The sequence below is a fragment of the Gobio gobio genome, assembly GCF_949357685.1.
Source record: "Gobio gobio genome assembly, chromosome: 18".
Lineage (NCBI taxonomy): Eukaryota > Metazoa > Chordata > Actinopteri > Cypriniformes > Gobionidae > Gobio > Gobio gobio.
Window position 1 is genome coordinate 28,947,378 of NC_137111.1, and position 14,932 is coordinate 28,962,309.

Sequence of the window (14,932 nt, forward strand, 5' to 3'; positions counted from 1 at the left end):
TTTTGAAAAATTAATCCATGCAAATGTTGCATTTTTGTTAAATATATTTGGGATCTTGTTCATTTGTAATTAAACAACAGAATTATTTTCTGGTTTCTTATGTCAATAGTCAATAGGCAATAGTTTAATCTGCATAGATTCATAGATGGCACTTGCTTTCAATCGATCGCAAGCTTGCATTCAGATCTGCCTTCCTTAAGTCAACAACCGATGGATTGAACCGTAGCATGTAAAGGTGCTCTTAAAGCTTATCAGAGTTTGTGCACACATAAAGGTCTATGAAATAGAGTGCAGTGCTTTCCAGATGCTGCGCTCTTTTGCACATCTCTATACGTAGGTTCTCTAATTTCCTCTTCCCTCTCTCCTTCCTGTCTCACCCCCCGCTCATCAAGCATTGCATCTCTCCTCTTCCCCACACCCGTTGCTATTGGCTGCAGTTATATTACTTTGAGCTCTTTTATTTTCATGGATTTTATCAGTCATAAAGAGATGGCAGCAGCTCCTGACTCTGCGCACTGTAACGTGTGAACACAGGCAGGGCTCTGATGGAGTCTTTGACTTTAATGGAATGAGAGAGTGCGTCTGAGCGGCAGGCCGGCGTCGGAGGCGAGCGGGTGCTTTTTCTCCAGCGTTGGCGGAGGCGTGTGCGGAGTGTGATTAGATTTCCTGCTCTCTTGGATGAAGTCGATAGGTAGCGTGAACGGGAAAAGCAAGCTGAGCAGGCGGTGTGGGCTGCTGCCAGATGAACACTCTTTTATTTCTCTCTACAGAGACAAAGACTCATGCAAGCAGGTTTAGCCTGGCATTGGTCATCACTGCTCAGTCAATGTCACAGATGTGTCTGAATTATGTAAAGAGGTTGACTCCAGTGGCTCGGAGAAGATGCAGTGGCCCCAAAATGTATTTGGACACTTAGATTCACAAACAAATGAAAACATTTGTTTTGCCATTACTGATAACCTGTTGGTCCCTGCAAAACAGGTGTCCTAGCAACTTAATCCCATGAACTATGGACTTTTTGTATTAAGTTTGACTATACCAGAGAGTGTCTAAATAGGTCTCACCATACTTGTTGATTAATCACAGTGCATCAAGACAATTGTTTTGTTACGTTTTAAATATGCACTAGTTTTCTGAACATTGGATAAGGCCAGGTTCGAATTTCTTGTTTAATTTTGGTGACAATTTGGGGGTTTTGGATATCTCGTTTTATCACTCTGTTAATCAGAAAATACTGGCATCATGTTTTTAGGAATAAAATGTATGTATCAGGTGAATAATATATGAACACACTCCACTTTAAAAACTTTTAGAATATAGATAGGAATAAAACTGGAATGTTCTGCTTGTAAGTGTTAGTGAAGTGGAGATTACTGGCTCAGTGGCATGAGAAAAAAAACTAATTTTAAGGAAACCGCCCTTTAAAGGTGTGTATCGTAATTGAAAACTTCAGACGCAAACAGATAAAGTGTAATAGTCTGAAAAAAGGAGGTTATGGAAACAAAATAGCACACAACCTCAAAATTGACCAGTGGATGAAAAAACAAGGGTTTTGCCTTTACAACCTACCAAAAATGTATGTACTTTCCTTGAAAAGTGTGCTTTTTTCAGTGGTCTTAAATCTTTGGCACAGTTTCATATTTTGTTAGTTAATGCAATCGCATATGTACATATTTATGTGGCTTTGGGGCCACTGTATTTCTCAACTTTGGTGTGAAACCAATTAAAAATCCATAGTGACTGTTACTCTGTGTAATGCAGTTGACACATTTCCCTTGTCTGTAATGACATTTGGTTCTCTTTTGCTCAGATGCGCCCACAGCCAGCTCTGCAAGCAGTGGGGCAGGAATAAGCAGTGCAGCTCCAATCAGTGACGACTTAGACATCTTTGGACCAATGGTGTCCAACCCTCTGCCCTCAAACACCAACACAAACCAGGTACACGAGTCCACCAATGCAAACACCAATTACCAGCGTGTGTGCGTGCGTGTGCGTGTGCGTGCGTGTGTGTGTGTGTGTGTGTGTGTGTGTGTGTGTGTGTGTGTGTGTGTGTGTGTGTGTGTGTGTGTGTGTGTGTGTGTGTGTGTGTGTGTGTGTGTGTGTGTGTGTGTGTGTGTGTGTGTGTGTGTGTGTGTGTGTGTGTGTGTGTGTGTGTGTGTGTGTGTGTGTGTGTGTGTGTGTGTGTGTGTGTGTGTGTGTGTGTGTGAGAGATAGTGAGTGTCCACACTTAAATTCAAAATACATGCTCTATCCTGCTGTCATGTCAGTCACACTATTTACTCAGTGCTGGGTAGTTGACAAGAATTGGCTCATTTTTTCTTGTAAAATTATAATATACCACTCATTTTAGAGAAATTGCACTGTCATTCAAACATTTTTTTAAATAAAATAAAAAAACCTTTTATTTAATAAGGATGCGTTACCTTGATCAAAATTAACACATTTATGTTTTTGAAAAAACGTTTCCACAAAAAATAATATGCAGCACAACTTTTTTCAACATTGATAAGAAATGTTTCTTGAGCACCAAATCAGCGTATTAGAATGATGACTGGAGTAATGATGCTGAAATTCAGCTTTGTCATTTTTAAAATGAAATAATTTTGAAATTGTAATATTTCACAATATGTCTGTTTTTACTGTATTTTTAATCAAATTATTGTAGTCTTGGTAAGCATAAGAGACTTCTTTTAAAAACATAAAAAAAGTTTGACCTCAAACTTGTGAACGGTAGTGTACATCATTTTATAATTCAAAAAATGATTTTGTAACAATGTAGAACTATTTAAACAAATTAACTGCAAATATTTCTTTCAAATGGTAAGGTGCCTAAAATATACATTTGTGTAATATATTCATATATAGTTTTAACCTTAAATCATGATATTAAATACAAAAAGCGAATCGTCAGTGCTACAGTATGTCAGCTACCCACAAACCATCTGAACTCTTTTGGTGCATTTAGTAATTTGTCAGTGTGTCTGTTTCTGCCTGCCTTCATTCAGTTTAAAATCAACTCACTAAGAGAGACAAAGAAAAGGTCAAACCCAATTGTTTTAATTTCCTCCGCAAACAACATGATTACATTTTGCCTGTCTAGTTGCGGCTGACAGAATTGATTTGCAAGGTCTTTCTGGCCAAAGGATGCCGCATGAATAATGAGGGATATTAGCATTTATTACGGCCCTTCACTGAGGAGAGTGAAGAGGAGAGATGTTTAATAATGTCAAGAGAAGGGAGTGACAAAAGAAAATGTTGAGAGGAGAGAGAGAGAAGTTGGTAGATACATGTTAGAGATGGACAATGCATCTGTTCCTTATTGGTTCAAGTAAGGGTTAGGGTTATTTTTTTTTTGACTGATATTGTGTATTTAGTTGTACATACCCACCTTATTTTTACTTTTGAAGAACCTTTGCCATCAACTAATGCTCACTAAATACACAGTAATAATTGAATAACACTGTTAAATGTAGTCTTTAGAATATCCTAAGAATATTCAAAAAATGAATATCCATTTTAATGTTCCTGAATTCACTTGTTGCAATGAAAACTTTAAGTTTTATAGACAAAATGGTGTCGAATTTTACAACTGGACATTTGTCCAGTATGGGCCATGCTTTTTTAATGATATGTTAATAATAAAGCGCGTAATAATAATAATCAACGTTAATATCTGTAGCTTACTTTTTATTTAATGGAGGGTGGTAAGGAACGTGGATACAGTTTAGGTGGGCGCTGGGCCAAAAAAATGTTGAGAACCACTGATTTACACACTTATAGCCAATCAGGACACTGGAGGATCCCAGCATGAATAGCAATTTGTCTTTGTGGAAGTTCGTCTTCACCCCTGAGATCCACTCTCACTAACCCCACATTGTCCTTTCTCTTTTTCTCCCTTAGTCAGGGTTGCGCCATATATAATTTTTGACAGGGTCTTCTCTTTTTGAGGGATAAAAGTACATTGTGTTCAATGGATTGTACTGTTGTAATTGTTATACTGATTGTTCAGCTGAAAAATACATGTGATCTAGGAGCTTTATGCCGCTTATGCGATTTGTAAAAACTTCAAGTCTCTCCCTCATAGACTCGCTTTCATCCGTGTTAAATTCAATATGGCGCCTACCCTGACTAAGTTCTATTCACATCCTCCTTTCACACTTGTTTTGGCCATCATTCTCAGAATGGCTTGAGGACGATTCTCTTTTTTTGATCTCCGAGACCTGAAGCTCTGCTGAAGCCAGAAAGGTGGCTTGACAAAAAGCTTTTTCCCCACTTGAATCAATGTTTTATTGAGAGGTGTGTAAAGCCGCTGGACTGACTTGGACTCCTCAAATAATTGATGCCCTCCTGCTCTGCTCTGCTCTGCTCTGCTCTGGCCAAGCGGAAATCAGCCCTTCCTTCACAATGAATACATTCTGCATTCTCATGGGATGCTAATAAAGGATAAAGAGGAGCTAAAGATAGATCACTTGAGAATAGTAGGCGAATGCTCAGGCGTTCACAAAGCCTTCGGTCTCAACAGCATGCTGTCAATCTCTGCTCTTATTCTCCAGATGAATCGAGCGCCGGTGGGTGTCTGATGAGGGAGGATGGCAGCATTATGCCTTGATTCTTGTTTGTTGTGTCTTTTAGAGGCTTTGTGTGGAAGATGTGTCTGAAAGAGCCACACGCTAGCTCTTTAAAGGATTTAGAGGCATTTCTCATATCTGAAGATGTCACTTATAGAAATTGGATTGCTTATGTGTGTGAATGAGGATTTGTTTTTCCCCAAACAGTCATTTTGGGAAGCAAGAGCGCCTGCAGGAAGTGCAAAGAGAAGCCTGACCTTGTCTCCATATCAGTGTTTAAAGATTACGAGGGCGCATAAATATTAAATAATAACAATAAAGTTGTACATGGATAAATCATTTATAATGAATACTGTCATGGTGACTTTAACTAAAACTAAACTTTTTTTTAAACTGCTCATTAATTAATGCATTTATTCATTTATAAATGCATCTGAAATTATATAAAGTATAAACATTAGATGAAAAACTTAAAATTAGAAAAGTTGAGACTATTAAAATGACTATGACCAGGTAAATAAGTTAAAGCTATTTTATAAAATTGTTATAAATAAGTTAAAGCTAAACTAGAGCTAGAAATGTAAAAAATACTAATACAAATGACAAAAATTATGAATAGTAAAAATGTAAAAAAGCCAATTTCAGAATATTGACAAATATGATATTATATATAAAATACTATCATAGTAAAAATAAAAACCGCTCTATCAACCAAGACAAACCACTATTTACATATTCACATTAATGCTTATGATATTTGTAAATAAAGATTTCCTGAGTAAATCTGCTGCACATCAGAAATATAAACAGGCATTCATCAATACTGAAACCCAATCGGCTCTTCCTACAATGTTGGTTATTATGAGCAATCTGGTTTTGTGTGCGTCACACATGTCGAAAATCGGCATGGGATTATGTTTTGACCCTCTCACACCTCTTTTTTTCCTCTCAATCCTTTTGCGGAGCGTGCACAAAATGGGAATCAGTTGAACACCCAGAAAGATACAACAGTAATAATAAGACCAGTAAGCATGCAATTGGCCTGGTTGGAAAGGAAAACCAAAATTGGAGAAGATGGGAAATGAGCGCGAGACGATGAGGGAATGCATGTTGATTTTTCTTTTTCCATGCCCTGATACCAAGCGACAGCATGTGGAAACAAGCAGCAGATTTCTGATTGATTGGCATGAGGGCCTGAGTCAAGGCACTCCCAGTTCTTCTCAAGCCTAAGGGGAGAGAATGATGAGAACTTGAGAGACCGTTGGAGCCTTTGATGAGAAACCGCCAGGCTTCCGTATTCTCCATTCCTTCAGTGTGACTCCAGCCGGTGCATGTTAATCTGTCCTCACACTTCCTCTTTTCACATCTCATCTACTGCCAGCTTTCATATCACCCCCTGAGACATCCACACACAGTCTCCTCTGCAAGACTTCACCCTCCCTACAGCTTCTGTATGATTGCACAACTGCTAGCCGGTTCTGGTATCCCATGATGCTCCGTTAGCAACAAATCCCTCCCCATTATTGACATCCTGACCAGCCTGTTTCTCTGCAGCTCCCTAATCAAGCTGTCTGCGCACATAAGAGCTGTGAGAGTATCAACATCAACATTTTGTGAGTGTTGTGGAGCGAAGGCGTCCCTGCTCATTTGCATCATGATCATTCGCTGTTCGCATATCAACACATGATGTTTGTCACTGTTATTTGGAGTTTGTCAAACTGAGGCGTTTACATGTAACTTTTGGTGCCGCGCTTTATTTAAGATGAACTTTAAGATGAAAAATTAAAAAATGGTATAAATGAGCATGAACAATTTAATATGCAATTTTAACACATAACAATAAAGAAAAAAATCCACTTCCATATCTTGGAAATGATGATTACAGGGTTATTTGAATTGTCTAAACATTATAATGTACAGTATTCATTTTAATATTTGAGGGATAGATGATGGAAATGGCCATCTAAAAATGGTGTAAATGAGCATGAACAATTTAATATCCAGATACAACAGATACCAGTAAAGAAAAAAATCTCTACACTGACAAAGTTCTACTACAATTTTCACTCAGAAATTGCTAGTAAATTTCTCAAACACCTACAAAGAAATGGCAAGTAACACATTTAATTCACTGTGACTTTTTGAAGTAGAAACATACTGCAATAATCTGTTTTTATCATTTTTACAGTGTATATGATGTTAACTAATATGTCCCTGCCGTGACATGATTTGACCCAAAAATCACACTTCCATTTCCATATCTTGCAAATGATCCTCTTAGTATTTAGCTGATTTTATCCTCTTAAAATTAGATTTTGATGTATTACAGGGTTATTTAAATTCTCTAAACCGCTTTCATTGAGGCAGTGTTCTAGACTAGGTCATGTAATTGCAGAAAGGTTTGCTTTACTTTAGTCATTTTAGTACCATCTGTCAGCTGTTTTCTTGCACTAGTCTCGCCCCAGAATCTGCTGCACACAGGATGTATAGCGTGCTGACTCACTAATGAATCATTCAGCTCTTTAAGAGGCACAACTCATCAGAAAAACCCACCGCCGTCCCTTTAAAAGCACAGCTATTGATCCGCTCGTGTTCTTTTGAGCTCCATGGGCCCTCACGTTCAACATATGGGCCTGCCATGCACCACGCATTCAGCACTGCATGCATACAGCACAGTGGAAAACCACATGAATCTACGTACGCTGTATAGTGAGCTCCAGCGTAGGCAGTCTCAGTTTTTGTGTGCATGTTTTAAGCACAGATGGTCTCTCAGTAGGACTTATGCCTAATGAAAGCTGAGCTAGTTCAGTTTGTACACCTCTACAAAGAGAAAAGGCTCTGCGGTGGCCGGGGTGCTGCAGGGTGGTTGCTTTATCCAGGCTTAAATCTGGCTTTCCGGCCACTGCTGTGCTGCGCAAATCTATATGTATATATGTGTTGGTGTGGTTTTTTTTTTATGCAGTATGCTTTGAAAATTCTGTTCTTTGGGATGTGTTGTAGATTTTGCATTGCCGTTCTGAATGTTGCTTTCTGGGAAGTGACTCACTGGCAGACCATCATCTGGGTTGAGAGCTATTACTGCCACCGGTGGCAGAATGTGCGTGTGTTTGTGTAAGTGTCAAAATTACGTTATAATGCAATCTGAAGACTTCTGTTTTCACTCTGGTCCTGTTTGTCACTGTTGTTAGTCTAATCAACATATACTTCTATATGCCTCTGTTCTCTGCATCCGATTAGAACAACACACCCACTTCTGCAAGTCAAAGGGTACAAGGAGGTCTAATGTACCTGATGAAAGCTGTCCATTAGCAGGGAAAAAATGCTTTTTGCCATATGGTTTAGTTAGGTCATCTAATAGCAGGTACTAATGGAGCCATGCTAATCAGAATCCGTTGGTCCCATGCCTGTCCTACTCATGAAACCTTTAGATACCGTCATATGACACTTTCACAAGGTCATAGAAAACATTACTGATATATGCATGAATGGGCTTGCTTGGACTGCCTGAGGAACCACGGCAATGAAGGATTAACTTATTTCATGCTCCAGTCCCGCACAATGCAAATGTACGCATGTTACCAGTTCTACCTTAAAGCCAGAGAGCTTGAAAACATAACCAATCCGCTCGCACGTCTCAGGAAAAGGTGAGGTTGTCGCTTGTGGCCACATGCAAATTGTTAGGATATTTAAAGAACACATGCATATTTTAGGATTCGGGGACAGTAATGCGTCAAGTGTATTAATTTTTCTCTTTAGCAGATGGGGTAACCTAGCCTTAATTGGTCTAGCTTTTTTCACATATTCAGTGTGTGTGTGTATGTATGCGTGTTCTTGCTTTTCCAGGGCAGCTCATTTTCTTAAAGGTATCCTTGAGCCAGAACGTCCTTGGGTGTGTAAGCAGCAGGGTGTTGAATGTTATGGCTAGGCTTTATTCTCAGCCATGTTTGTCAGTGGAAAATATGGCTGAAATATTATTAGCTGGAATTAATCTCTTTGTGGTGCATATACTGTATTATGTCACTTTTTTCTCTCTCAGTAAATAAATGTGATATCACTGACAGCCCTTTTTAGCAGGTACTAGCCATAAAATAATGTCTGTTTTCAATAGAGTTACAGGAAGCCTTTTGAAATGTTAAATTAGTGCTATAGTGGCCTTTAGTACTTAAGGTATTTTTGTTAACGTGTGGAGGAGAAGGTGAAATACTGCTGCTTTTATGTGGGAATATTACCTGTACTTAATGGCACTATGACTGAAGTCTAGACCAGCTGAGTATCGATCACGGCCAAAGTGAGGCAGTGGATACATTACAAAGAGGCTGACTGGAAGCATATAGGTCAGAGTGCTAATGCAGGCTCAGATTTCTCCATCTTCTATCTGTAACCACTGCTAACTGCAGTGCTAACACAGTTAACTGATCCCAGAGCTGCACCTCAGGGACACTCTTCTTCACAATGTCTTCTGGACCAGTGGAGGTCATGAACGCAATACAGCCAGAGCATCTCAGAGGCTAATGGGATTGTTGTTTGTTGTGAAATTGGCAGGGAACTTCATAAATGCTCTCAAACCTGTCCATAGGAATATACTTGTCCTTGAAGAATTCGTTTTAATTTCAAGGTCTAAAATCACAACACTGAGCTTTAACTCCTGTAAGGATGGAAGCATTTGGGTCAGTGACGTATAAGGATTTTCGACAGGCCAATTTTAAAATACAAAAAATAATAATATCTATTGCAATTGTTCCAACATTAAGAAGGTTGTGGACACATGAATTCATATTAAAATGTTAAATTAAGTTAAGATGAATTGGCTGTAGCCTTATAAAATGTAATGTGGTGCAACCGTAATTTTTCTTACAATTAATTAATTGACTTAAAAAAGATGTTTTAACAAGTTCTCTGTAATTAAAGTGTTTAGGAAAAGTAATTGCATTTCTTATTGAGTTTTTGTAAATAGTGATCTTGAATGGATTTCAGAATAAAAGTCCCAAAGTGGTATAGTTTCTTGATGGTCGCACCACATGATCAGACGTTTGTTTGTAGATTATGATGAAAATATAAATACAAATGCTTTGTAATTTTGCACAGGATTACTAAACACTTTGGAAATCATGCCAAATAAATGAGTAAAGAGTAAATTTAGAATAATTTCAAAGATTTCCAAAACAGCAGTTTATGCATTTAAACCCATTTTTATCTGGAAAAAACAAATGCAATCGGACAGAAAATGTAGGTGTCACGTCATTGACCCATTTATATAAAATAAATGCATATTACATATTTTACTTATTTTATTATTTATATATTTACTGCTTTATTTATTTTAAACATTGCAACTCAGATTTGGTGTAAACGTGCCTTAACTGTTCGTTCGTTCGTTTTTGTTGTTGTTGTTTTTTCATTATGTTGTTGATTGTGTGTCTTTGTATTCCCCAGATGGCCTCTAGTCTCATCCGCTCTTTCCTGCTGACTGATCCTCAGACTCTGAGCTTCAGTGGGACCTTGGCAGGGTGGCACTGCCAGACTCTGATCTGGCATATACCCAGTCTGCACCCACTGCTGCGAGCAGCCATCTACACCAAAAACAACCTAGCACAGTTGTGATTTTGGGGCACTTCTGTTCTTTTGTTTCTTCTTTTCTTTTTTCTTTTTTTTTGTGCTCAGGTTTTTCTGGTTTCCCAGGCAGAAGGGGACTGTGGGGAAAAGTGGATTAGCCCAGCCCACAGCACCACCAGAGTGCTAATTATCTGTGTGGGGCTGCTAATCAGACAAAGCCTACTCTGTTGCACATAAAATCTCTCTCTCTCCCTCTCTCTCTCTCTCTCTCTCTCTCTCTCTGTGGGTATGAGTGAGCGAGTGAATTGTGTTTGGGGGTGGATAGAGCTGGAATATGCATGGTGCTCTGTGAATGTCACAGTGAAATACAGGCTGCATTGTGTGTATGGCGCGTGTGTTTCTGTGCTAATGTGGGGGAGGGATAGATCAAATATTCATGTGTTTGGTGCCACACTGATTGTTGGTGAATGAGACGTTTTCTTAGTTGTTTTCGTTTAATACGCGATACATCACTATTCAAAACATTGCGATGCATTACAATGACGTAATTGGACTGCTAACAATAGGGCGGCAAACACAAGATTTGGAGAGTAGATACTGCACTCAAGAGTAGATTATAAATTTGATGAAAAATGTACTTCTCGACCATAAAAAATATATACATATATTTTTTTTTTTGCCCGTACAATAGATCTGTCTATATATCTATATCTAGATGCATTCTATCTATCATTCTATCTAATGTTCTGATGTTCATTCTACCCATCTAACGCTGTCGTTCAGTCTATCTATTGTTCTGTCATTTGTTAATTCTATATATCGTTCTATCTATCTATCATTCTGTAGTTTGTTCTAACGTTCTGTTGTTCTATCTATCTAACGATGTGTCATTCTATCGATCTATCTAACATTCCGTCGTTCGTTCTATGCTATCTATCCATTGCTCTGTCGTTCGTTCTACCTATCAGTCGTTCTTACATTCTTCCTATTTATCGTTCTGTTGTTCTATCTCTATCGTTCTGTCGTTTGTTTTAGCTAACGCTCTGTCGTTCATTCTACCTATCTATCGTTCTGTCTGTAATGTTCTGTCGTTTGTTCTACCAGTATCTAACGATCTGTTGTTCATTCTACCTATCTAATGTTCTGTCATTCGTTCGACCTATCTGACTTTCAGGCATTCTTCCAGGCATTCTTCCTATCGTTCTATAGTTCATTCTACCTATCTAATGTTCTGTCTATTTATCTATCATTCTGTCGATCCTTCTATCTATCTATCTATCTATCTATCTATCTATCTATCTATCTATCTATCTATCTATCTATCTATCTATCTATCTATCTATCTATCTATCTATCTATCTATTGTTCTGTCGAAATTTCTATCTATCTATCTATCTATTGTTCTGTCGAACTTTCTATCTATCTATCTATCTATCTATTGTTCTGTCGAACTATCTAACTATCTAACTATCTATCTATCTATCTATCTATCTATCTATCTATCTATCTATCTATCTATCTATCTATCTATCTATCTATCTATCTATCTATCTATCTATCTATCTATCTATCTATCTATCTATCTATCTATCTATCGTTCTATCGTTCTATTGTTCTGTCCATCTATCATTTGTTCTATCATTCTCTTGCTTGTTCTATCAGTGCAATATTGTAGTGACACAGCCCTAGTGTTAATATGTTTTTTGTGGATATATATAGAAGAGGAAGCATTGCAATATTTGTAGCATGTTTTTGAGATGCACATTCATGTGAACATCTCTCACGATAATCTAAAGTCCTGTCCATGTGAGAACAAAAGTTTTGTCTCTCCTTCTCATTCATTTAGCATAGAGGAAATATCTGCTCCTCTCTCTGAATTCGGAAGTGTAGGTCTCCTGGCCTCCCACTCCTCATCTATTTTTAATTCTAATAGCATTGCCTGTGATCCTCTGCGGACCCCCCAATGTATCCCTTTTAAATGTCACTCATATTACAAATAGAGAAAAGGGCTTATGTCATCTCTTTTTTTCATAATGAGGCCTGAAAAAGGCTCACTCCTGCCAAGTCAGTATGTTCTTGCTTGTTGCTGGGGACTTGAGACTAGCTGTCAAGAGTTTGTGTGATTCTTTGTTCTCCGTCTCTTTTTTCTTGTGCATATCAAAGCATGAACCCATTATAGGCTGTAGCACGCATTTGTTAGCGTCAGCCTTCACAGGTTAATCAGCCGTGGGGTTTGCGTATCAGATCTGCGAGGCGGTGTTTGGCTTATCGTGCCGCAGTGCTGTTCACCCGTGTTCAGCTCTGCTCGGTTCTTATCAGATGTGGCGACTGGCGCAGCAGCAGCTGGAGGTGTTACTCCCGCATACCTAAGCGCAGAGCTGTGTATCGCCGACCCATCTAAATGTGAAGAGAGCGTCCGCATGTGTCCCTGCCAACCTCCACCCTGTCCTCCCAACCCTGCCTTTTTGTCTCTGATTACTGTGGAACATTTCTGTGCCCGAAGCTCCAGGACACTGATGGATAGACAGCAGGAGAGCGGAGATGGTCTCTGAATCACGCTCTTTTCGTTTAGTTTTATTTATGAGCTCATGTCAGGCACGTACTTCAGCAGTGAACTTCAGAGAATGGCCTGTTCGATATCTGCCATCTGAGTAAGCATGTTTGCCACTTAATGATACTAGGGTGGGATGATTTTGTGGGGAAAATCGATTGATTCACATATCTATTTGTTTTTGCTCGATTTGAATTCAAATGATGTGGCACATTCTCCCCTCTGCATTTTCACTCCCTCTCTCTGCTTTTCTTTTCTTTCTCTATGGAGGGTGAAAAGTTATAATTAGCTCTAGTGCTTAAAAGGCCCTGTGAAATCGTGTCTTTCCTTTGTAAACTTATTTTTATTAAGTCTCTTACTAAGTCTCTCTACTCACCAAGGCTGCATTTATTTGATCAAAATACAATTAAAACAGTAACATTATGAAATATTATTAGTTAAAATGTTTTAATGTTTTAATATGTTTTAAAATGTAATTTATTCTTGTGGTGCCAAAGCTGAATTTTCAGCTTTCATTACTCCAGTCTTCAGTAAGTAAAGCTTTATTTATATAGCACCTTTGAAAACAGTGTTTACAAAGTGCTTTACAGAAGAGAAATACACAGAAAAAAACATACATACACATATAGAAATAAGATGACTAAATTCGATCTGAATGGAAGAGTCAGAGAGCCTCGGTTTGTGATTTACACTAGCAGCAAGCCCCGGCTTCCTAGTCTTTCCACCCTTACTGGAGTGGAGCATCCAAACACACCGTCTGCCTCTGATGGCATCCATTTTCTTTCCACCTCTACTGGAGTTGAGCATCCAAACACACCTGTTGACATAGAGGTGTGCAATTAATCCAGACTGCATCCTTGGTCCTGGTGTCTTACCCTCAAGTCTGAGACCACATCCAAAATATCACTCCCCAATTCTCTCAAGCTCTTCCACCCTGACAGCCCTGACCAAAAATTAAATCACATTACAGAAATAAGATAATAAAATACAACAATAAAATAAATAAAAGAAAAGCCCTAGTGAACAATTTTTTTTTAAAAGGGAGTCGTTCGCTCATAGGTTGTCAGGAAGAGAGTTCCATAGCTTGGGACTGAAATAACTAAAGGCTGACTCACTGATTTTTAGCCTTGTTTTTGGTACTACCAACAAATTACTATTTGATGTTCGGAGCGATCTTGTTGGAGTGTATTTATTCAATGACTTGGAAAGGTATATTGGGCCAGTTCCATGAAGACATTTAAAAACTAGTAAGAAGATCTTGAGTTCAATCCTGATTGATACATGCAGCCAGTGAAAAGATTTGAGTGTTGGAGTAATTCGATTTCTAATTTTAGAGCGAGTTAGCATGCGTGCCACTGCATTCTGAATTGAATAGAGCTCTTTGGTAACCCAGCAAAAATGCTATTGTGTAGTAGTCAAGTCTAGATGTTACTAATGCATGAACAAGTTTCTTATTGTCAGAAAGGGAGAGAATGTCACTTTGGAGATGTTTCTGAGGTGATAATATGCTGTTTTAGTAACAATGCTAATGTGTTTTTCTTAAAACATATTAGATCACTGTCAAACTTTTACAAACTGGCTTTTAGTGATTGAGAGTCAAGATGTGGAGCAATAGATGTTCACCGCACATCATTCCCGATAACAAGTACCTCTGTCTTATCTTTGTTTAGCTGTAGAAAGTTATGTGACATCCACAGATGTATGCTCTCAATGCAGTCCAGTAGGGTGGAAATTTAATTTTGGGCATCTGGTGCAAGTGAAAGATAGAGTTGCGTGTCATCTGCATACTGGTGAAATGAAATATTGTACTGATTAATTATTCCAGCTAAAGGAAGCATGTATAGGTTAAATTACAGAGGACCCAAAATCGAGCCTTGAGGAACACCACGAGAAATGACATAACTCTTGGAGTTGTGACATAACTCTTGGATATGTTACTCAGAGTAACATATGCTGTTGCTTAAGCAGGATCTGAGCCAGTCTAAGAGAGGACCTGATAGACCCGATCTAAAGTCGGTCGAGTAGAGCCTCATGATCAACTGTGTCAGAAGCAGCACTTAGATCTAAAAGAACTAGGATTGTCCTGGAATCCTGAATAACTTGCAGATAATTTAAAACCCTAATCAAGGCAGAAATCATTCTAGTATGATAATTTGCTGCTCAAGAAACATTTATTATTTTTATCTGTGTTGAAAACCGTTGTGCGGCTTAATATTTTTGTTGAAACTTCAAAATAATAGCATTTATTTGAAATATAAAT

General features: G+C 38.4%; 1 protein-coding gene across 6 annotated transcripts in view; it reads left to right on the forward strand.

Annotated features, from left to right (window-relative positions):
• smap1 (small ArfGAP 1) overlaps nt 1–14,932 on the forward strand; it is a 135,677-nt gene that overhangs the window by 107,837 nt on the left and 12,908 nt on the right. For all 6 annotated transcript variants that reach the window (XM_079843365.1, XM_079843366.1, XM_079843369.1 and 3 more), the window contains one exon: nt 1,811–1,938. In XM_079843365.1, coding sequence (XP_079699491.1) covers nt 1,811–1,938 — 128 coding nt within the window. The remainder of the gene's footprint in view (nt 1–1,810; nt 1,939–14,932) is intronic.